This window comes from Natrix helvetica (genome assembly GCF_964273705.1).
Source record: "Natrix helvetica genome assembly, chromosome: 3".
In the NCBI taxonomy this organism is placed as follows: domain Eukaryota; kingdom Metazoa; phylum Chordata; class Lepidosauria; order Squamata; family Natricidae; genus Natrix; species Natrix helvetica.
The window spans coordinates 37436706-37460933 of record NC_138549.1 but is presented as its reverse complement, the minus strand read 5'-3'; the positions used below and the strand labels follow the sequence as shown (position 1 = coordinate 37460933).

General features: G+C 38.1%; 2 protein-coding genes across 6 annotated transcripts in view; both read left to right on the top strand.

Moving 5' to 3' along the window:
- Positions 1-24228, top strand: part of ATP10A (ATPase phospholipid transporting 10A (putative)) — a 323794-nt gene that overhangs the window by 277255 nt on the left and 22311 nt on the right. The window lies entirely within an intron of this gene.
- UBE3A (ubiquitin protein ligase E3A) overlaps positions 7323-24228 on the top strand; it is a 46866-nt gene continuing 29960 nt past the window's right edge. Inside the window, exons 1-5 of one of the 5 annotated variants that reach the window (XM_081946017.1) lie at positions 7323-7745; positions 17013-17081; positions 18624-18787; positions 21657-21771; positions 22164-22229. Coding sequence is in view for 2 of the 5 variants with exons in the window: in XM_081946014.1 (XP_081802140.1) it covers positions 21752-21771 (20 nt within the window). In the remaining 3 variants the exon portion in view is untranslated. Of the gene's footprint in view, positions 7746-17012; positions 17082-18623; positions 18788-21656; positions 21772-22163; positions 22282-23358; positions 23412-24228 lie in introns of those variants that run through there. The other 4 variants (XM_081946016.1, XM_081946014.1, XM_081946015.1 and 1 more) reach the window with 4 other exon arrangements.

The window sequence follows — 24228 nt, the reverse complement described above, 5'->3', positions numbered from 1 at the left end:
TGCCCCCAGTCATATAGGAAGCCATCAAGATTCTTTCCCAATGTCTGAAGGCTTTGAAGGTTTGGATGGGCAAACACAGCAAGATTAAATGGCTGTGAATCCTGGGTCCCACATATCCAGGAACTGAAGCAGTTCCATCTTTAAATCTGCACAGAGTGGCACTTTCCCTTTTAGACTCAGTGTGTGATGTGAGAGCAACAGCAGCTGTGATCATGGGGTCCTTTGTATAACAAGCGCCAGTTGCATCCATTACTGAACTGGAAGGTGTTCCTCACAGTCATTCACACTTTTATTTACTTCACAATTGATATGGCATTGCAACACCCTCTACACAGGGCTGCCCTTGAAGACCACTCAGAAGCTTCAGTCAGTGCAGAATGCAGTAGGCAGTTATTGCATGGGTAGTTAGTTATATGTTCACCTCCTTATGCCCATATGAAACCTCGATTGTGTAAGCGGCACTGCCTCCTAACAGGCTTCTGGGTGCAGTTCAAGGTGTTGGTTGTCACCCTTAAAGTCGTACATGGGATAGAATAGGGCCACTTTCTCCCAAGAACATCTGCCCCACCCCACACAGTAGCATCCTCCTTTTCTCTCTCTTTTAAACATTGCCATCATATGGGACCTAGGAAGTATGCTGTTTTGTGCTTGCCTGATTTCTGGAATCTCCGCCCAATATGAAACCAGTGCCCAATTCTATTTGCATATAGAAAAGCTGTTAACTCCTGGCATTTTCCCCAGATATTTGGATCCAGTTAAGTGCAGAATCAGATTGGTCTATGAGTTTTTAAAACACCAGGCTAGAAATCAGGAGACTGGGAGTTCTAGTCCCACCTTAAGCATCAAGGCCAGCTGGGTGACCTTGGACCAATCATTTTCACTGAGCCCACAATGTCAAGTTTAAGCAACAAGCTGGCAATCAGTCCCTGTTGCCAGAGGATCAATATTCAGTTGATCTGAAAAATAATCTAACCCTGCGCTTGTGAGAAAACACTAGGAAGGCATGGAGAGGAATGAATCAAGTTGAGTGAGTCCCCTTTTGGTTATCTAATTATCCTATTTGGCTGCCATATTATATTTTATATATTGGGTTGTTCTTTTTTAGCGTTATATTTTTGTTAGCTGCACACTACCTAAGAATCACTTGGTTTGAGTTAGATGGCCCTATTATAAGTCCATGAAATAAATACGAACACCTTGCCATGCCTTTGTATTGTATTTGCTATTTTAAAATGCTGAGGTTACATAATGCTACCTGCACCTCTGAGTAGTTGAATTTCAATGTATTACAAGGGCATAGGGTTAGGAAATCAATGGTTTTCGTTCCCAATTAAACAAGGTCCAAGGACACATAACTGAATTGGTTCTTGTTTGTTTTATCCTGACTTCCACATTTCTTCTTGTTTCTTTAACTCTTCTCTTCTCTTTCTACAGAGTACAGGTAGTCCACAACTTACAATCACAATTGAGCCCCAAATTGTTGTTGTTAAGGGAGACATTTGTGAGTTTACGATCTTTCTCGCTACAGTTCTTAAGTGAATCACTGCAGTTGTTAAGTTAGTAACACGGTTATTCAATGAATCTGGCTTCCCCATTGACTTTGCTTGTCAGAAGGTCGCAAAAGGGGATCACATGCAGGATACTGCATTCGTCGTAAATATGAGTCAGTTGCCAAGCATCTGAATTCTGATCATGTGACCCTGGGGCTGCTTCAACAGTCGTAACTATGAAAAACAGTCATAAGTCACTATTTTCAGGGCTGTTGTAACTTTGACCAGTCACTAAATAACCTGCTGTTAGCCGAGGGCTATGTGTACATGGAATATCAAATGCAAACATTTCTTGGGTACAATTTTATTTTGGATTATTTGAAAGAAATGACATGAACGTTGACTGTGCAACAATAATGGAGTGATTAGGGTGACTATGGAAAAAATGCCTCTTGATTAAGTTTTGTTTATAATGATGATTATTCCATTGCAATTTTATTAAATTTTACCGCAGGAATGCAATATGGAAGATATGTAAAGACTATCATAATTACACTTTCAGTACTTGAGAATCTAAGGATATAAAATCTTGGAAATACTATTGGCCATTTGAGCCGTCAAATCCCCTGCTAAGCACAGAAAGTCAAATTAAGCCATTCCATACAGCTGCCCAGATTCTGCTTAAACACAACCACTGAAGGGAGTTCAGTATTTTTAATTAGCTCTTCTATCTATATTCACTCTCTTATGTTAGGACATTTTTCAAAATGCAATCAAAGTCTATCTTTCTATAACTAGAATCTATTCTTCCACATCCTCCAATCTAAGCAGCAAGTCTTTCTTTCAGAAGATAACCCAAGATTGTTATCACAACCCTTTTCAGTCTTTTCTCAAGGTTAAACATATCCGTCTCCTTCAATCTCTTTTTGTAGGATTTCATTTCTAATCTGATTGTTCTTTTTTCAGAAACTAATGCAGTTTCTGTAAATCCTTCAAGTATAATACCTAAAAGTGGACTCAGTAAGTGAGGTGAACTTTGCCCAAGCAATAAGAAGTGGAACAATTACTTCTGTGACTTTAACACATTATATCACCAGCTCATGCTCAGTTTGCAATTAACTATAATGGCAGATCTTTTTCACACGAGTCATATTTTATTTCCATAATGTTTTATTAGATGTCTGATATAATTTTTTTTATCAACAATATTAAAAAAAACTGAAGCAAATTTTCCCAACCATTACATACTACCTAAATCAGTGATAGCAAAACTATGACACATGTGTCAAAGGTGATGCACCATAACATTTTGGGTGACACATCAGTGTTAGCAACAACTATTCTCCAAAGCATGCCCTATTCCAGTGATGGCGAACCTTTTTTGGCTCGCGTGCCACAAGTGGGGGGGAGCACAGGGGGGTAGAGTGCGGGCATGCCGCACCCATAATGCAACGCGCGACCCCCCCCAGTGCGCATGCGCACACAACGCGTGACCCCCCCCATTTTTACATTTTTTTCGCCCTCCCCAGGGTCCAGGGGCTTTATAGGAGCCTGGGGAGGGCGAAAAGAGCCTCCCCCAACCCCCCGGAGGCCCTCCGGAGGCTTCAGGGACTGTCCGGAGGCTTCCCTGAAGCCTTCGGAGCGCTTAAAACCACCCTCCGAGCAAACCGGAAGTGACTTCCAGGTTGCTCGGAGGGTCGTTTTAAGCGCTCCGAAGGCATCAGGGAAGCCTCGGACGGTCCCTGAAGCCTTCGGAGCCCTTAAAACCACCCTCCGAGCAAACCAGAAGTCAGAGGGTCGTTTTAAGCATTCCGAAGGCTTCAGGGACGGTCCCTGAAGCCTCCGGAGGGGGCGGGGGGGGCTCTTTTCGCCCGCCCCAGGCTCCTATAAAGGCTCTGGAGCCTGGGGAAGGTGAAAAATAGCTTTTAAAAAGGTGAACTCAGCTGGCCAGCGCGCGCATGCACGCTGGCCAGCTGACAGGGCAGCGCTTTGCGTGCCCTGACAAATGGCTCCACGTGCCACTTGTGGCACACGTGCCATAGGTTCGCCATCACGGCCCTATTCTATGTGATTTTCTGAAGCTGTGGAGGCCATGCAAGAAGCCCAAGGAAAACAAGGAGAATATGTATAGAATATTTCTTGGTGCAATAGATTATATATTGACTCGTGCAGCCTCTGGTGCCTCTAAAAATCGTTTTGAGAATGGGGCTTGCTTTTGCAAGGTTTTCAGAGGCGGCAAAGGAGCATTCTCCGAAGCCACTTCGAAAACAAATGCCTTGTGCGAACGGGAGTAACCTTGGATAGGGTGCAGGGGCTTGTCGACAGAAAGAGAACACTGCCTAAACGCAGATCCTAGAGAGCATTGAGTTGCAGGAATAATTGTGCCATTCCCCAAGGCTCACACACCTTGGGAACAGCGCAAGGTGGCCTTTTTGAGAGGAAGCAGCAGCATTAGGTCTGAAGTCAAAACCCAGGTCTCTATTTCAGAGTGGCTTATGTCTGGGGGGAGGTAGAGAATTTGTTTTTCTTTTGTTCAATATGTGCGTGTGGGTGGGTGAGAGAGAGAGAGTGACATGCCAGCAGAGTAAAGTTAGGCATTTTCCAAATTTTCGACACACCAAACCCCAAAAATTCACTATCACTAGGCTAGATAATTCTATCATTACAATAGACAATATCTTGAGGGAAGTTTAGTTATGATCTCAATACAGTCCTTTCCCACACCACCAAATCAGGAAACACAAATTAAGTACTGCATCCTGTCTCCCACGGATATCCCACCCTGTACAGAAAATTTATAACTTTATACACTAGACCAGTGGTGGGCAACCTTTTTTTTCAACTGAGCCAAATCTCGCCAAAACCACAATTGAAATTTATTTTGAGAGCCACACTTTTAAAACCGAAAATACATAGGATGATACACTGTTTTTAGTTTCAATAAACTCTGGCATTTGAAGCACGCAAGTCTTAAAGCTGTCAAGTTACAAGATCCTTGCATCCCTAACCCTTTAGGAAAAAAACCCCAAGGGTCTGACAGCTTGAAGACTTGTGGACTTCAACTCCCAGAATTCCTCCTCCAGTCATGTTGGCTCAGAAACTCTGGCATTGAAGCATGCAAGCCTTAAAGCTGTCAAGTTGCAAGACCCTTGCACCCCTAACCCTTTAGAAAAAAAACCAGGGTCTTCAAACCTGACAGCTTGAAGACTTGTGGACTTCAACTCCCAGAATTCTGAGAATTGAAGTCCACCAAGGGCATCAATCATATTAGCCCAGGCAGGGATCTGCAAAATTGGCTCTTAAGACTGGTGGATTTCAACTCCCAGAATTCTGAGAATTGAAGTTCACCAGTCTTAAAACAGCCACCTTTGCAGACCTCTGTGTTAGCCCAAAGCCTGGCGCTGGGCGGGCCTTGCTCCCCCATTGGTGGAGCCCCAAGAAGCGAGGAGGGAGAAAAAGAGACGGAGGCAAGGAGCTTCTCCCCCCCCCCGCAAAAATCTTATCAGGGAGCCGGCGGGCAGTAGCAAATTAGCTGATCACGCGGCGTGATCGGCTAATTTGCTACTGCCCGCCTGGCTCCCCGGTTAGATTTTTGCTGGGAGGAGGCGGGGGGGGAAGCTCCTTAGCCTCCGTTTCTTTTTCTGCCTCCTCGCTTCTCGTCCCCGCCCAACTTCAGGATCCTCCCTAATCATTGTGGGTCGAAAAGAAAAAAGGGAAAGAGGCGCTTGTTTTGAAGTTCCTGAGAGGAGGGAGGGGAGCGGGCGCCCGGCACACAGAAGAGCCACATTAAAATGTGTAAAGAGCCACATGTGGCTCGCGAGCCGCGGCTTGCCGACCACTGCACTAGACAACCAGTTACTGACCTTCTTGGTTAATGTTATATTTATTCTAATCTATATCCAAAATTTGGGATAGTTAATAAGGATAACCCGTATCTATATAACTGTTCAATTCGTGCTCCTTTCTCCTAAGTATAATTCATCCTAAAGCACTGGCCTGTAGCCCATGAAAATTCACATCCTAGTTCAGCAAGGCTTTCAATTAATATTGCAAGGCACTTGACTGCTCTTGTTTCTACATCATAGTAAGTAATCTAAAAATCGCATTCTTGCAGCTAGACTTATCCATCAGACACGTGCTTTATGGATGGAAACTAATCAAGGAGAGAAGCTACCTGGAATTAAGGAGAAACTTCGTAATAGTGAGGACAACTAGCCAGTGGAACAGCTTGCCTTCAGAAGTTGTATGTGCTTCATCGCTGCAGTTTTTTAAAGAAGACTGGACAATCACTTGTCTGAAATGGTACATGGTCTCCCGCTTGAGCAGGGGGTTGGACTAGATTCCCAACCGGGGGTGCGAGACAATATTCCAGGTGTGTAAAAATTTGGGTTTAGAAGTTTCAGAATGATAGTGTATATGCATAATTCAAATCAGGTATTACTTTTGTAAGGGGTGCAATATATCAGAACCGTTCTAGGGGTGCAGTGTATAGAAAAGGTTGGGAACCGCTAGTCTCTTCCAGCTCTATTCCAACACCCATGTTTCTCTTACCACAAAAGAAGAGTAACTCTTGACAACTGGCACATTGATATTTTTTTCCTGCAACAAAGGCAATGGCAGATCTTTCATGATGGTGTAGCATGAGGACTGGGGGCTTCAGATTGATTTTTCTTCCTGTAAGGAGTTCTTGGGACAGTTTGGAGTTCTGCATTATCAACTGGAATTTGATAGTGCTGGGAATGGGATATGTCTAGTTTGATGAAAAAAAGGACCAGGAGTGACATGATAGCAATGTTCCAATATCTAAGGGGCTGCCACAAAGAAGAGGGAGTCAAGCTATTCTTTAAAGCACCTGACGGTAGAAGCAGCAGCAATGGATGGAAATGAATCAACAAGAGAAGAAACTTAGAACTAAGGAGAACTTTCCTGACAATTGGAACAATTAATCAGTGGAACTATTCTCCCCCAGAAGTTGTGAATGCTCCAACACTGGAAGTTTTTAAGAAGAGATTGGATAACCATTTGTCTAAGGGGTGTAAGGTTTCCTTCCTGAGCAGGGGGTTGGACTAGAAAACCTCCAAAGCCCCTTCCAACTCTGTTATTCTGCTGTTAGTCAGTGTTTCACGTGCTTACTCCTGTTCCTCTCCTGGATTTGCACTTAGTTAACCCTCGGGCTCCCCCCCCCCCCCCCCCAATCGATCCTTGGATTCTCCTCTTGCAACACCATCTCCCTCGTTCTTCGCGTCGCTGGCTCTCCTGGCCCAGCCGACTTCGAAGGGAGGAACTGTGCTCTCGTGCTCCCAAGTTCAAGGGCCGGGGGGGGGGGGGGATACCATCGAAAGGCTGGGATGGCTGTGTCTCCTGTTCAACGCGGGAATCCTCTTAAACTGGTCTCGGATAGTTGGCTATCTAGAGCAGGGGTCTCTAACCTTGGCAACTTTTAAGCCTGGAGGACTTCAATTCCCAGAATTCCCCAGCCAGCAACGCAAAGTAAAGCTGGCTGGGGAATTCTGGGAATTGAAGTCCTCCAGGTTTAAAGTTGCCAAAGTTGGAGACCCCTGTTCTAGAGAATTGACACTCCCCACCACCACCCTCCTCCGGTTAATTGCTTCCGCCATCCAAGCGTCTGACACGGCCGGGGAATGACCACCCACTCAGCTGCCCGAGCGCCCCAGGAGCGCGAAAGAAGCACATGTCAACTCCAAGCCTCTTTCTCTTCTAAGACTCTATGATGCTCCTAGAGCGGCGAGGGCATACCAAAGCGCGCGCCGCTCTGTTCACCCCACGCGGCTGCCCGCGCGCAATGCACGCCGGGCCGCAGCTTCCCTTCTCGTCAGTCCTCCGAGGCTGCGTCGCGCTGACATCCGTCTCTGCTGCCTTTTTTTTTCTTTTCCCTTCTTCAGCAACCCCCCCCTCCCCTCTCCTCCTCCTCCAAGATGGTGGTGCAGCGTTCTGGTTGATCCAAGAGGAAAAGGCGGAGGCGCAGCGCGGCCCTTATTCAGCCGCCACCATCTCGACAGCCACGCGCACGCCTAGAGCGCCGACGGTCTTCCCCATTCCCAGGCCTCGCCTGGCCCGGCCTAGCTCCGTCCCCGCCTTCGCTTTCGGCGGCTCCCCGCGCGCTTCACGTCCTTTGCCATTGGCCGCACGGCCTAGCCTAGGCGTCGGCTTGAAGGAGCAACCATCCGCCTGCCCAGCGTCCGGAGCTGGCCGGTTTCGCCAGAGCCTGCCGGCTTACAGCGGAAAAAACGACAGGTAAGGCAAAGTCGCGCTCCATGCTCGTTGTGCACGCTGCCCTTCCCGCTCGAGATGGACCTCCGCCGGCCTCGTCAGGCCTCCCTGCCCGTCAGAGCCCCTCGGACCTGCTCGTGCTTTTAAAGGGTAGACGGCGGCGCCTGTCCCCGGCAAGCGAGGAAGGGGAGGTCGCTCTTCTCCCTGGGGAGGCGCTGCCATCCGGGGCTGAGCCGCTGGAAGTTCCTTCGGGGCCAGCTCCTTTTCTCGGCGGCGCAGTGCCCGCCAGGTGCCGAGAAATAAAACGTCGAGATGGTAACGTTTGGGCAACGTTAGGCCGCTGTCCCGCACACCCGTTCTTGGAGAGTATTAGCGCGACTGGACACAATGCAACTTCGCCTCGCGAAGGGTAGGGTGATGCTGTAAAAAAGCGAGGAAATGGCCTTCTTGAATCGGATTAAAGGACTGTTGCAACCCCATCAAAACGCAGACTCCCGATGCCGATTTGGAGTCTGCGTTGAAAATCTGGGTATTTTGCTTGTCAGTTCAGGCCTCCTTTTTCCTCCATGGCCTCCAACTCACTCGCTGCCAGCCACCATCCGCACACTGTAGTGAGAACTCTGTGGGGAGTTACTGTATCTGAGAATTAGAAACAATTTGCCCCTGGACTCGGCTCCAGTGCAGTCCTGAAATTGGGCTGAAGTATATAAATGCCTGCATCACACGAGGGTTAAGATGGTTCATTATAGTATAAAGCAGAGAAATCAACTTTAAATTTTTCACTGTGTGGTGTAGATCCTGTACGCTTGTGCTTTTTTGTCATTTTTAAAAAAGTTATCCTAGGCTTTATTTGACATCCAATATAAAATAACATAAATCAGTGCAGCTGGCACTGTGATAAGTAATGCCAAAAGAAGCATAGCTTAAAACATAAACGTAAAAGGAAGACTGTGTTTAGAGTCAATCTACCAGATTCTTGTGTCTTGTAATGTAACAACTGCTTAAGAGAAATATTCATGGAATTTTTATTATGCTTGATTTTTCTCCCATAGAACAAGTAAGATAACTGGGTAATCCTTATTCTGAACTATTTAGATGGTCAGTGTTGATGTTATTTTTACCTTTCTCTGAATTCAGTATGTTTTGTTTTGCCTTCCTTGTTTGTTGATTTTTGCCAAACCGAAATCACCAATATTCAGGTAACTGACATGTAAACTACATTTAATTCTTCACCTCAGGGGACATACCAGTCTTTACTTTCAGACAACATAATATCAACAGTTCATTAGTCCTAGTTAATCTTGTGGTTTTTAAAGTTTAAAGTCAATACTCAAGTTCTAACAAACTTCAACTGCACTTATTTTTTATCTTTCCTTTATTATTTTTGTAAGTAGCTCTAAGCAACAAACAGTACCTAATACTGGTAGTCCTCGACTTACTACCGTTCATTCAAAGTTACAACAGTGCTGAAAAGAATTACTTACGTTGTTGCATCCCCATGGTCATGCATCCCCATCATCCCCAGGTAATCACAATTCAGATGCCTGGTAACTGACACATATTTATGACAGTTGCAGAATTCCGGCATCGTGTGATCCTCTTTTATGACCTTCTGACAAGCAAAGTCGATGGGAAAGCCAGATTCGTTTGACAGCCATGTTTCTAACTTAACAACTGCAGTGACTCATTTAATATATGTGACAAAAAGGTCATATAATGGGGCAAACACACTTAACCGTCTCACTTAGCAACAGAAATTTGAAGCTCTATTGTGGTCGAGGACTACCTGTGCTCCTTCCTTCCTTCCTTTTCTCTACAACAACAACACTGTGAGGTGGATTCAGCTAAAAGAGCAATTGGCCCACAGTCACCCAGCGTTGTATCATGGGCCTTTAATCACTAGACTTAAGTGGCTGTTTTAAGTGTAGGGGGAAAAGGAATATGCTTGTATCCTCTGCTGCCCCATTGTGGTCCCAGTGGTTAGGCTCTGCCACCCACTACAACTTGGGGTTGAATTGTTGAAGAAATGGAACCTATTCTATATATGCATATAAGTGTCTTTTGTGAAATTAGAAACTTGTATGTAGCGATTCCTGAATTACAGGTCTCTGTAGGTTGAGCTGTTTCCACACAAAAACAATGTGGGGGGGTGGGGTTGTAGCAAGATTGAGCCGTAATATGAGGACTCTATGAAATGTATTATTTCTTTTCCTTACCTCAGGTCAACACTCCAAATGTTTGTCTGAGCAAAAAGAATAAAACTGAACTTGAGGTATCTTTGTGAAGTTTAAAAAAAACTATGTAAATTAGGATTCCAAGCAGAAAAACATTCCTGTTTAGTTTTTTTTATAATTTGGACACCTGTGAAGTTGCTTGATGAATGCCATAAAAATATTAATTTTATTTAAATTAAGTTACTACAACCACCAAACAGAATCCAGATCCTTTAGTTCAGCGAAATAAAAGTGAAAGTAGAAAAGCCAGTTTTCCTGCAAGTTTAGTTTATACCACATTATTTTTCATAACTAGATTAAAAAGGAACATGCATTCTTTTACTAGCAAAATCAGCTGGCTTAAGAGAAAAATTTGTTAAGGATAGAAAATATCAACATTGTACAAAGATCCAATACTTTGACCACTTAATGAAAAGAGAGTACTTACTGGAAAAGACCCTGATGTTTGGAAAAGTTTGAAGGCAAAAGGGAAAGGGGATGGCAGAGGATGAGATTAAATAGTGTCATCAAAGCAATGAACATGAATGGGCAAACTCCAGAAAATGTGGGGGACAGGGGAGCCTGGTATTTTGTGGTCCACAGATTGCAAAGAGTTGAACACACCTTAGCAACTGAACAATAATTAATGCTGTATTCTTTTTGGGGGGAATACATCTTTTCATCATCAGGAGATACCAAAGAGCAGAAATTTTTTAAAAAATAGATTGTTCAATATGGTGATTCAAGTTCTGATTTTAAATATTGACAATTTCAAGAATTTGCAGAATGAGAATGGACCTCAGGCAATTTCTTCTTCAAATTTTAATGTGCAAATTTGGAGTAATTGTTTATTGCAGAAATATTTAATTTTTGTCCTATTGACCTCTCTATCCTCAAGTATTCAAAATAACTTCTTTGGAGTTCCTAGGTAGTCTTTGCTTAAAGCACTGACAAATTTTGAGATGTGATTTAATTGTGCAATACCATTGTCGCTACAGTTCTAAAATAATATGTAAAATGTTTTCTAGAGGGTGAGTAGTTTGAGCCAGAAAAGGTGATCTGTGAGCTTAATGAAGGCGATTGTCCTGAATTTAGTAAAATTATGAATGAGATGCATATCTTGTTTTGTTTGGTTAATGGGATGCCAATTTGGATAGTTATTGACATGTAGTGAGTATACTAACCTGACAAGCTCTGATGTCAAATGGTAAGAAGTAGTCTCCTTTGAGCTGAGCTTGATTGTTGATGACTTCATATTCAGATCCATGTAGTTTTATAAGTAACAATACAAACGTATTTTCATACAAAAACCCTATATTTACTTATCAACTTAGCTGATATTTCCAGATACGTAGTTTCCTACTCTAAGTATTAACCAGGTCCATCCTTGATTAGCTTTTTGAGTTCAGTCAGAATCTGCTACATACCACCATCAAATGGTTTATGTGCTGATTTAAATGTAATATTAAAGCATTACACAGTAAGCATAACTAAGTCTGATTCTCTCCTTCCCTTTATTTGCAGTAAAAAAAGTTCAGAATATTAGCTTCAATTCTTGATTCACCAAAGCCTGTGTCATATTATTCAAACTTATACTAAACCCAAACTACAGTATTTGTCAACCTAACCATTGCTTCACTAACATAGCTAGAAGTAAACATCAACAAAAAAGTATATGGTTTGTTTGGATGGTAGTGACACATTATCCTCCAGTAGATATCTGCATAAAATAGACAAGCATCTCATTTAAATCTTGTATATATATTTTTTTAGAATGCTCTAAAAGCTCTAACCAGCAAGAATATCCACATAATGTTCTCCCTATACACACCAAAGTTTGGCAGATAGCAATGTAGTATTTCCATTCATAACTGAAAACCTCAGTAGTATTAACTAAGTTTATATAATATATATAAATACATGTACCATTCTGTATAATGGCTGACTTCAAAAGGTGACCTCTCAAAACCAGGTACATATATGCATACATTCAGGCATTCATTCAACTTGTATGCTCCCCGTCTTGCCTAGCAATAAAGCAATGACTTTATTGAAAACAGTAGTTAACTTAGTTAGCTGGCAGATGTGCAACCAAGAGTAATTTTCATCAGTTCCTACATTTGGATTAGTTAACTTAAATCTCTAGTGAATGCAGATACAACATCCTGTCTGATCCAGGTGAGTGAGTGACTGGAGCCCATCAGCAATATAGTCTTCTAAGCATATGCTTAAATAAATGGCTACTGGTTCTCATCCCCTTTTCTCTGAGAAATGGGGATGGAACTACTCTGGTTTCTGTATATAACTGGCTATGTTGGAAACATTTTAAAATCCAAAGCCAATCACGGGAATTTATTCAAAGCTAGGAATTCTTGCAACAAGACATTATAGATCTATGATTAAAAGGTTTTGGATATCTTATTCTCCAAATGGTTTGGACAAAAGTTGCTACAGTCCACTGCATTGGCTGTTGAAGGATATTAAGGTGGTTATTGAGCAGACATTACTTGTGGTTCCTGGATCTGAACTACAAAAATCCACTAGCTATCAGTGTCAACTTCAAAGTGTGCTCTCAACAATGCTTGCTTGGTTGGGTTCGTCAGTTGGGACCTTGACAGTCAGTAGATATTTAAAGTTGACTATATCTCTCTGCTCATATCTTCTATTGGTGGTCTGGATTTTTGTAGCCCAGATTGCATAACTCTAGATTAAACTAAAAACAGACTCTTCCCAGCATCTCACACATTTTTCAGTTTGACAATTTCAACAAACCAGGATGACACAGGAAACCTACCATTACATATTTGTGTTCCAATGTCCAATGCAAATATATAAGGTATATTGCATAATGATATCACAAGAATTATTTGCGACAGAGTCCCTCCACATCTTTTAATTTTTATAATAGACCTCTTGTGTTTTGTAAAGCTTAGATTTACTTTGAAAATTGTAATCAGAGAGAAACAGTAGCTCATGGCATGGGACTGGGTTATGTAGAAGATTGCCTCTCCCAATTACATCATCTTGCCCCATTAGATCTGACAGAGAAGGCATGTTGCAGATACCATCTGCTACTGTCAGGCCTAACCCAACAATGACATGACATAATGCTGCCAAAATTCAGTTCTTTATTTGCTTACATCATATAGACTGAATCTTGCCAATGTAAACTATACTACCATAATCTAATAGATATTCTCTGGGAGTTCTAGAGAGTCTATCCTAAATTTCTACCTCTTCGCATGATCCAGCTCCAGATAGTGCAGATCATCCCCATCCTTCAAATATGCTCCCTTCTTCCTGGGAACCTGCTGGTTACTATAATCCATCACATTTAGACTTAAATTTGGTGAGACCCAAGAGGCTAGCTTTCTCAGCTGTGACACCCATTTTATGAAACATTCTTCCCTCCCCACCCTAAGTCAGATTAGGCTACATCTCTGTAAATGTTTCAGAAGTCCCTCAAGACTGATTATGACACCATGCCCAGGGGCCTCAGGAAATCAGACACATTTTATTTACTGTGTCCATGCCTTGCAGTTTGCATATTTGTTTGTATGTTTTTAATCTTTACAATATTTAATCTTTAATAATGTTTTTTTAAATTGTATAATAATTGTTCTCATATATTTGTTATTTTTTTAAATTGTGTGCTGCCCAGAGTCACTTCCTGTGAGATGAGCAATGAAATAGATTTGATCAATATATAAAGCAGATTAGGACTACATTGTCAATATAATTAGATATCTTTCAGTGTATGATATTTTTATTGTTATATCTGTGTCTTTAAACAGCCAGAAGCCATTCTGTTCTCACAACCATCTATAGGTTTAAGACAGCATATATGTGGAACTGAATTATTCTTAGGCAGTGGGAAAGTGTTCTCAAGTAACCAAGTTGACTGGAGTACCCAATTAGTCACTGAAGTGGGGAACATATCTAAGAAATGGACATGTCAGTGGGGAATGAGAAATATTGACCTACATCCATCCCTATTTTATTCTGACTTCATCAGAAACTGTAGTAAACTGCAGTATGATAAATATGTAACCTGGAGAGAAAAGTAAAATTGTCTTTTATATGCAGAAAGGTTTGGTGCACATTTTAGATAATTCTTTCATTTCTATGTTCCCTTATAAAATTATTTCTATGCCATGAAAATCTTAATTCTATAAACGCTGCTGACTTTTTTACGTACAGAAAGTCTTCAGAAGATAACTGTAATGTGACCTATTGAAAGAGAGTCGGCAGTGGCAATATATATTTTCTAAATAAATAAATTTGCAAAAATTGTTTTTGCGTTACTCTAGTTTACATCTACATAGTTTACTCTATGTAGTTTACAAAAATTGAATAGAATACATGTAGTGCATATATACTTCAGTGGTTTTTACAGAAGCTTCCACCAGACAGTATGTTTGAAGATTTTGCTGCTAGGATAAAGAAAGCAGGACAACTATAAAACTTTGTAACAGAGAGAAGCAAGCTTAAGTGTATGACATCTTAACTTATTTGATTGGTTTGAAGTCAGTGAAATCCCTAGTTCAACTCAAAATGGCTAAGGTTTCTCTGGAGGACAGTAGTATTTTTGTTCACTCTTGCTCTCCAGATGCTTCTATCCAAAACCTTCATAATCTTGTCACTATTAGTATGTTGGCTTGAACTAGCAGAAATTTTAGACTGTCCAACAACAGTCATCCATTAGGAGAACCAAGTCAGATTCACTACTAAACTTGCAACAACTGCAGTGATTGGTGTTATAATATCATGATATTGGTGAAACGGACTTTCAGATTTGGAGGTTTACTTAGGCTCATTATGGCTTAGTTCAAATGCTCAAAAATTTAGGAAAAATTACTTCCCCCCATCACTTTCCGAGAAAGGTGGTTTGTGATATCAAACTATAGTTAATGCTGTTTTTTTTAATGGAAAAAGATACATAGATGAGAGTGGAAAGCTAAACCGTATAAATTGATGACCTTAACATTTTGAGCGAATATGATTATTAAATAATAGAATGATACCATGTAATTGTTTATCATTACAAGTTTTAGGATGAGTTATATTTGTTTTTCCATATTAAATATATCTGATTGTGAAGAACTGTTTAGATTTGTGTATGACACATTGGTGTGTGATTAGTTATATATAATGGCTGGGCACACTTGGAAAATAATTAGATAAAAGGTCTTTGAATCCCTTGTGAGCATGGGATACTTTTTTACTGTAAACATATATTTAATACTTTAAAGGGCTACAGTTATTGCTGATGGTTGCCTTACATTCTTTAGCCTCTGAAAACAGAAAAAACAACAACTCTAGTCTATCATAGTAGAAGTATTTTTGTTATATTTTCCTTAATGTAGTGAATGAATTATAAAGCCTTGAATGCTATGGAAAGTTTTATTGTTGTTGCTTGTTGAATTTTGAATAGAGAATTTCGACTTATAATAATTAAAAATAAGACGTTCTAGCTTTATTTTACATAAAAGGAGATACATATTACTACCCCACGAATTAAATGAATTTAAAAGCAACCAGCAATTGGGAACAGTTTTCAAACAGTACAATAGTTTTCCATACAGTTTTTAAAATTGTAAGGAAACACTTTGAGGGGCATGGTAGCCATATTTTTAAAATACAGGTTATCAGACCCCATAGGATCAGCATTCAAGGAATTATTATTTTTAAAAGGCCAGGCTTCCAATCCCTATATTTTATTGCTTCTCAAAATATGTGCATTTTCATTAAATGTAAGGTTTCACACAGCCAACAATAAATGAGAGCTTCCGGTGTGTTTATTTCAAACTTTTATAAGGCCATCTAATAAAATCACATCACGAGAGAAAAAGCAAATCCTGGATTAAAACTTTTTTGTGCTTGGATAGCAAACACAAGTTTGAATAAAGGATGCTGTAATAGGTTGTTTCTTAACACCCCTTAACAATTTTAAGGATAAATTCTCCTTTCATATTGCTATTAATTATGCCTCTGATAATAGTAAACAGTAAGAAGACTCATTCCAAAGAATCCAATGCCTAAATATTCATGAAAATGTGTGATCTTTTAAAAGCTTCATAAGACAAGCATGGGCAATATGCGGAGTTCCAAACTAAAGCTATCAGCAACAATCACCATTGGTCATGCTGACTGAAATTGATAAGAATGGCACAGGATTGCTACTCTTGATTTTATTGTTTATAATCAATATTTATAGTCATTCTTAGAAGTGATCAGCAACTGATGAATTTGTTGTAGCAAGGAAATTGAAACCGATCACTAAATGATTAGCATATTCTGGATTAACTAAAAGTTTTCAAACCTTTTAAATATTAATTTGCTTCCTTTCAAATACTTTAAGTGAAACGTAGGTTGATATAGCTTCTCAAAGAACAAAGGAACATATATTTAAGAAAAAAAGAGACTTATATTTAGGCATTAGGCTTAGCTGTGGAAGCAGATTGTTGGCTATCACCAAAATTTGGGCAGGCAGATTAAGGATTAATTCACCCAAACTGTGAATCAGTTTATTCAAAGGAAATACTACCCAATTAAGTATTGCTACAGTACATACAGTTGCATTAATCAATGGTTTCTCATTGGTGATTCAAATATTTCCTAAATCATGCTGAATGCTAACTTAATGCTTAAATGCATACAAATGTTAGTTGTATATTTTAAAAAATCTACTACAAAAGATACATTTTTTTCAAGTTGTTACCCCAATTGCTGCTGTAATTTCAGTCCGGAAACCCAAGGTTTTGTGTACTTTTATACAAGGATTATTTAGCTTTTGAGATAATAACAATGTGATTATGGGATATTGGATTTAAATTTTATTATAAGCTGTACATTTTTATTTTTGTAAAATGAAATCTATTTATTTTACATACTACTGTGAGAAACTTTTTTTTTAAAAAAGATTGGAATATAACTTGTAATTCACAGCTTTAAAAAATATATTTTGAGTGAAGGATCAGTATTTCCAAAGTGAGTTTATTAAGAGGCTAGCATTGAGTTTATGTATTTTAAATTATATATCACTATTTCAAAAATTAAATAAGATAATATATTCTAGGTCTGCAACTCACCAAAGGCTATTTGGCAACTCTGCAAGAACATTCTGCTAAAGTGGTTGAAAAACATGGTAAGTAGAATAGTTATATCTTGATTATTGTATTCCTAGTAGCAAAAATAACTGCACTTACTAAATCTAATTTATAGAAATATTTACACAGGTATTTATGATCTTCAGTTGCTAAATATCAATTATCATGTAATATTCAAGTGTCTATAGAATGTAAATATTTGCCTGTAATAATTGTAAGAAGGGAATGATATTGTTTGATAGCAGCTCTACTTGGCTGTTAGGCCAATTGTTTGTGGATAGAATACAAATTGAGCCACTTTTATTTTAGTTTAACTGTTCAATGAACTTTCATAAAACAAAAAGTGGATTTCATATATTTTGCATGTCTAAAATGTATGGTCATCCATCTGTTATGCTTTTTGTTACAATAATTTATTTGTATACTAAAATATTCCTGGTTGTTTCCTTAGAATAATGCTAAAACTAATTTTATGGCTATTAGCTCTAATTAAATGAGTTTTGGTCTACTTTTACAACAATAAAAAGCCATCAAGCTTCTTTGTAGTTCAATTTGTTATATCTGAAAAAAATGTATGCTGAAACTGAAACACGATGTTTGCTGAAGGGAAGTTTTTAATACACAGTTTTAAAGAATCATTTAGTCTATTTTTCTACATAAGAGCATATGGTTCTTATGAGTATCATATTTTCTACTAATATTTCTATATTGCTAGCAATTTATTTTTCACTAAAGACTTATTATACCTGAGGCAAAAGATATAATACAACTAATTCAATTATAACTCTCTTCTCTGACCAAAAGTTTGGATTCTAAATGCAGCCTGTATATTGAAAAAGTCTGTGCATGCAACTGCTGTTTCCAACCGAATGCAAATAAGTAAAGTTGTAGTCTTTCCAATTGGATTCCCATATGTATAGCAAAATGCAAGAACCTGGCATTCTATCTATATAGGTACCCAACCAGGAGCATATGTATTTATAACATTCTCCATAATCTACAGTATAAAAACAAAGCTTCTCCATTTAAATGATTAAAGCAGCAATGTCTTACAAGGCTTACACAACTGTTCAGAAATTGCTCCCAACTCAAACCCAACTGTCTCCTCATGACTTCAAATGCATAGTCACTTTCCTTCATCCATGCAAAATCCTGAAGATCGTTGCTTTGTTTGCACTTCAGTGTATTGTGATGCATCTCTTTTATTGTACAGCCATAATTTGTGAATGCCTTAAGAAAATTCTTGGGATTCGAGCCAACTTAATTTTTAATTTAAGAAAAATTAAATAGTATTATCAAAGGACAGATCAGGCCACTTTACTCCATTTTACAATGTTGTCACAATTGAGCTGTTTTATTCTGTAACTGTGTAGAGTTTGATAGCCTGAACAGGCAATACTTCACAATTTTTTTATCTCTGCTTTTTGATAATCCCACTTTTTAGCTAGTTTATAGTATTCTAGCTTAGAAAATGTTTTAAATTGTTAAAACAATTTAAAACCAACCATTAGCAATTATATATTAAAAGCAATAAGGTAAGGTAATAGAAACGTATAAGACATCGTCTGGTTCTGTTTCAGCAATGGATGTCTTCAGTTGGAGAGAAGAAAGCCAATGGGAGGCCTCAGGGTACTGTGGGTACGAGTATTGCTGAATAATCACTGGCTGATAGCGACATGACAGAGTAGAAGATCAGCCTTACGTTTGATATCAGTGAAGCCAAACTGCAGGAAACAATTGACAAGTAAGCTTGAAACTACTGCAAATATGTGGGAAGAGTCAAAGCATGTCAAACTGTATTGCCCTCTTTTAATATTTTTTGTAAGTAATAGAACAATATGAAACAATGGTTATCAAACTTTACCGTAGGGTAATAAGAATGCTGCATATCTTGTGAATGAAGACTCAGCGTTGCATTGAACTACATATTGCCAAGTATGCAGTTGCTGAATTCATATGCTTATGATTTTTATTATGTACCTAATTTTTATATATTCCTTCAATGTAACATTTTATATCAGTGGGGATGCAGTTCATTGACAATTAATGTCATTATGATTAATGGGTTTGCATTTTATCTGCTAGTGCACTCATAAAATTTAATCCTTGTTAGCCAGCTCACATTTGTGAGATGGGTTGCCATGTAAATCAATTCAATATTTTAAAAGACAAGTCTGAAAAAGGATAGAAAATTCATGCCAATCCCATGATTGGGCCTTAAGCTCTGTCTCGTGTTATTAGAAAAACTGTGATTCTAGATTAGAGGCAGATAATCTCTAGAAGCCTGACTACAACTACTATTATCTGTAATCTTTAATCATCCCAGTTGGGTTGATGGAATATTCACAAATGATGATCAAAATTTGAAAATATATGTGTGTTATTTGTAATTTATTCATCTATTAAGCTTAGGATAAATATTGAAAACAGCCTTTGCAGATAAATACTTTATGTCAGTCTGATTTTACCCATCAAAATCCATCTTTCACTCACTTATAGTGATTTTGAGGCTAAAAAATATTCCATTGTAGCATGAAGAACAATCTTGTGCTCTGCTGCCCTTCTAGGTTGACTTATACAGATGTTCCTTGCTTAACAAGTCATTAGGGCCGGTAACACTGTCGCTCAGTGACGTGATCATTAACGCACAATGTCATGTCACCATATTGACATACAATAGTAGTTGCAACAGTTCTGGTTGCTGTCATTAAGCAAATCCTACTTGGTCTTTAGGTGTGATGTCATATGATCATTATTTGCAACCTCCTGCCAGTTTCCTGATTGACTTTGCTGGTGGAAAGCCAGAAGCAAAGGTTGCAAATGGCAATCATGTGATCACAGCATGCTGCAATCATAATTGCAAACCAGTTGCCAGTGCCCAAATTGTGGACATTATGATAACTTCTCCAGTAAAAATAGGGTTCAGCTCAATTCTAACAAAATAAAAAGATGCTTTTTTGATCCTCCTGCCCAAAGCCAAAATATACAAAACTTAAGAAAGTGCCTATCCTGAAACTCTAAAGACAGCTCTTTAACTATTACTCTTTTTCATCATAACAAATACAACACAAATATAAAAAGGCAACATTAAAAATAAAAATATGGTTTTCTGCCTGGATGGTTTCTGTAATGAGCCGAAGGACAGAAAGAGGGAGTAGTGAGCTTCCTCCCATATTTGGGCATACCAGGGGTTGTAACACAAATAGATGATAGATAGATAGATAGATAGATAGATAGATAGATAGATAGATAGATAGATAGATAGATGATAGATAGATAGATAGATGATAGATAGATAGATAGATAGATAGATAGATAGATAGATATAGATAGATAGATAGATAGATAGATAGATAGATAGATAGATAGATGATAGATAGATAGATAGATGATAGATAGATAGATAGATAGATAGATAGATAGATAGATAGATAGATAGATGATAGATAGATAGATAGATGATAGATAGATAGATGATAGATAGATAGATGATAGATAGATGATAGATAGATAGATATAGATATAGATTAGATATAGATATAGATGGTCTTATTACACCAATGAAGCTAAGAAGCTATACCAGGGGTTGTAACACAAATAGATGATAGATAGATAGATAGATAGATAGATAGATAGATAGATAGATAGATAGATAGATAGATAGATAGATAGATAGATAGATAGATAGATGATAGATAGATAGATGATAGATAGATAGATAGATAGATAGATAGATAGATAGATGATAGATAGATAGATAGATAGATATAGATATAGATTAGATATAGATATAGATAGTCTTATTACACCAATGAAGCTAAGAAGCTAATTCTTTAGATATAAGGAGGAATTTCTTGCGCTGAGAAATAAAGAAAAAAAAATGAGATAATTCGCACTCAGTGATTTCCACAAGGGATCAGTTCATTCATTTTAGCTAAATCAGTTAGTTGCAGAAGGTTCTGGGTTTTAGTGTGTTTCCAGAATTCTTCTCAAGGAGTTTGCATTGAAATAAGTCATTTGAGTTTACTATTCAGATGTTGATAGGCAAACTCTCTTAATCCTTCATCTTCTGAGTACTATTCTGTTTTATAGAACACGAAGCTAGCCTCTTTAAGCTTTATTGCATAGTCAAGGAAAATGTTCATCTCTAGCCAGAAAATCACAAATCAGTTGATGACTAAACTCATCTTAATCTTTGGTACAAACTGGAAGCAAACTGATTTCCGCAGTTATATTGCTGTACAAAGGGGGTTATGCAGGAAAAGCTTTCAGGGAAAGCAAAAGTTAATTGTCATGTATTTGGACCTCCTTATATGGTGTCAACTTACAAATGATTTAGAGGGCGTACTGGATTATAGCAACGACTGGGTCTCTTTTACATATTTGTGTACCAAAAAGGAGCCGGCTTCAGATCTTTATCGAATTTTACAGATGTGAAATGTTGAATTAATCATGTTTTCAAAATGACTTCTGGCTTTTTACTGACCTGACAAATATTCTTGAACAATTTCAGAGTTGATTGTAGAAGTCAAAATAGCTCTTAAAAGCTGAACTATTGTGGAAAACATGGATGTAGAGTATATAAATTAATTACCATATGTTTATTTATTTAGCACTGTTAAGCCTATGCTTGGCTCAGTACAAGAGGACTGGCGAGAACGTATTTTTAATCAACGACACAAAATTGTGATCACCCCAATGTCACCGAATGGCCACAGCTTGTAAAAGGTAAATGTCAAGAGAAAGCAAAACTTTTATAAAACAAATATTTTAAATACAAATCAACTGCATTCATAACTATTTAATTATTAAACTTCAGGAGGACACTATCAAGGCAAGTAAATTAGAGATGACAATCCCTTTTTGTATAATTTTGAATGTTTGTGATAATATTTAAAATATTATCATTTCAGAATTACCATTGGAAGATACTTACCTTGGTCCACCATATAGTTGGTGGAACCCACCACTGTCTAAATCTGTTTGAACTTATTTAAAGAGAAAAATCCTTCATATAACAAACACATTTTATCTTTTGGTTTAAATTTTTGTTTTGTTAGGAAACTTGGTAATCTTGCTAAATGCAGCAAACTTGCATACCTTTGCTTTTTCTTTCCTAGGGAGTTACAGTGGAGGTAAAAGGAGTGGCTTGCAGAATGGAGAAGTTGCTCCGAGGGTTTTTGGAAGTGAGCCACCATTTCAAATTGCTAGTTCATGCTGCAGTGTTCAGATTAGTGGGTGGGTGTTGTGATCACATTTTCTGCAGTCTAATTCAGGGCTGAAAATTTAAAGCATTTGTGATAAAATTATATGAAGTACATAATAACTAAAAAGGTTTGCAAGTGCTTTATGCTGAGCATTTGATTACTCTGTAGTTCTTTCTGGATTACTTAATACAGGGGTGTCCAAACTTGGCAACTTTAAGACTTGTGGACTTCAACTCGCAGAATTCCCCAGCCAGCAGCTGGCTGGGGAATTCTGGGAGTTGAAGTCCACAAGTCTTAAAGTTGCCAAGTTTGGACACCCCTGACTTAATATAACGAAATTTTTAGAATTTCAAAACTTTCATACAAATGGCCTACACATTGAACATACTGAAGGACACATTGAAGCTGATCAGCATTAATTTAAACAGTTTTTTATAAAATCAATAATTTTATGAAAACCAGGTCCGCTGTTGTTTCTGAAAAATGTAAAAAGACAAACAAAACAAAACACTTGTTTTGAACCATGGAAATTATTTTTCATCTCAGTTGATACGGACTAACAAGAAAAATAAATACATTTTTGAATCAAGGGTATATTTGATGCTCCGTGGAAAGTGGTTTTGAAAAAGCATTTTGGATATAAACATAAAATGTCATGTAATCTTTTTTTTTTTTTACAATACCCTTATTAGGCCAACATAAATAACACAAAATAGTTGCTAAACTTTTGTGTTCTCCAGGACTCTTCATCAAACTAAGTGTTAAAGCAGGAAAAAGGAAACATTCCGGACAATAAACCATATTTGACTTAAGTTTGGAAGACTGAATACTTAAATAAGAATCTGCTGGTGATGTTTAAAAAGCTAGAAATTAAGATTTATTTATTAATTTTATAGGTCATCCAAATCCACCCCAGTTTTGAATTTGGAATGTCCAGTAAAATAAAATCATATTGGTATGCTAAGTCATTTACTCAAACATGACCCAAAGTCACATTTAATGCCTAGTGAGTTATCTAGGAAGGACCTCAAGGGTTTTACATTTCATCTTCCCTTCAGCATTGAAATTGAGCCCTGGTTTATGGCAAACCATTGTTTGTTGTTTACAGCTGGACCGAAATTGTTATTTAGGAGACACTAACCAGATCAATGAGAATGAAAGGTTAGTTTTTATAACTATTAAAAATTAATTTTAAACATCAAATCAAATTGTTGGAATTTTGGAGCTCATTTTATCCAAAAAAAATACCAGTCACATATACATCATCATATTATTTCAGAAATCTCAACATTTTTTTATTCTGTTCAGAATGCTTCTGGATGACTTTTCGTTCTCATTTTTAGTGTTAAATTTAACAAACGTTTCAAAGTTTTACTACAGTTAACCAAATAGATCCTAGTTTCCATTATATAGATATTAACAATTTTTATCGTGTGATACGCAATACTTTTGGCAAGCTGGAGCTATCTACCATTGAATAAAACCGTAGGCAAAAGTATATTCAAAGAAGTTATTTAACATGATTCTCTTTGCTAAAGAATATGTTATTTCTAGTTCTAGCCCCTAAAAACATTAAAGGCAAGGCAAAAAGAGGAACCCAAATAGACAACAAGAGCAATAAACAAAATGTTTTAAATGTGAAACACCTCGCATGTGAAATTGGCTGTTTTTATCTTGATTTGCACTTGAAACAGCTGTCCCACATTCAAAACATTTTGTATATTCCTATGTAACAAATGTCATTGCGTCAGCTGTAGTACTATTCAAATAAACAGTTCGGCTGAACTTTGCCTCAAATAATGACATAATATTTGTATAATCAACTAACGTTCATGGATCAAGCTTTGCAGTTGAGAAGAGGATAATTGATATATTCTGAAATTTAATCTCCATATTTAGAGGTTTTCACTAGCTCTTTTTTTTACAAGTTTTATTTGCCTTATAAAATGATATTTAAAGCAGTTAATTGTAAGCAATA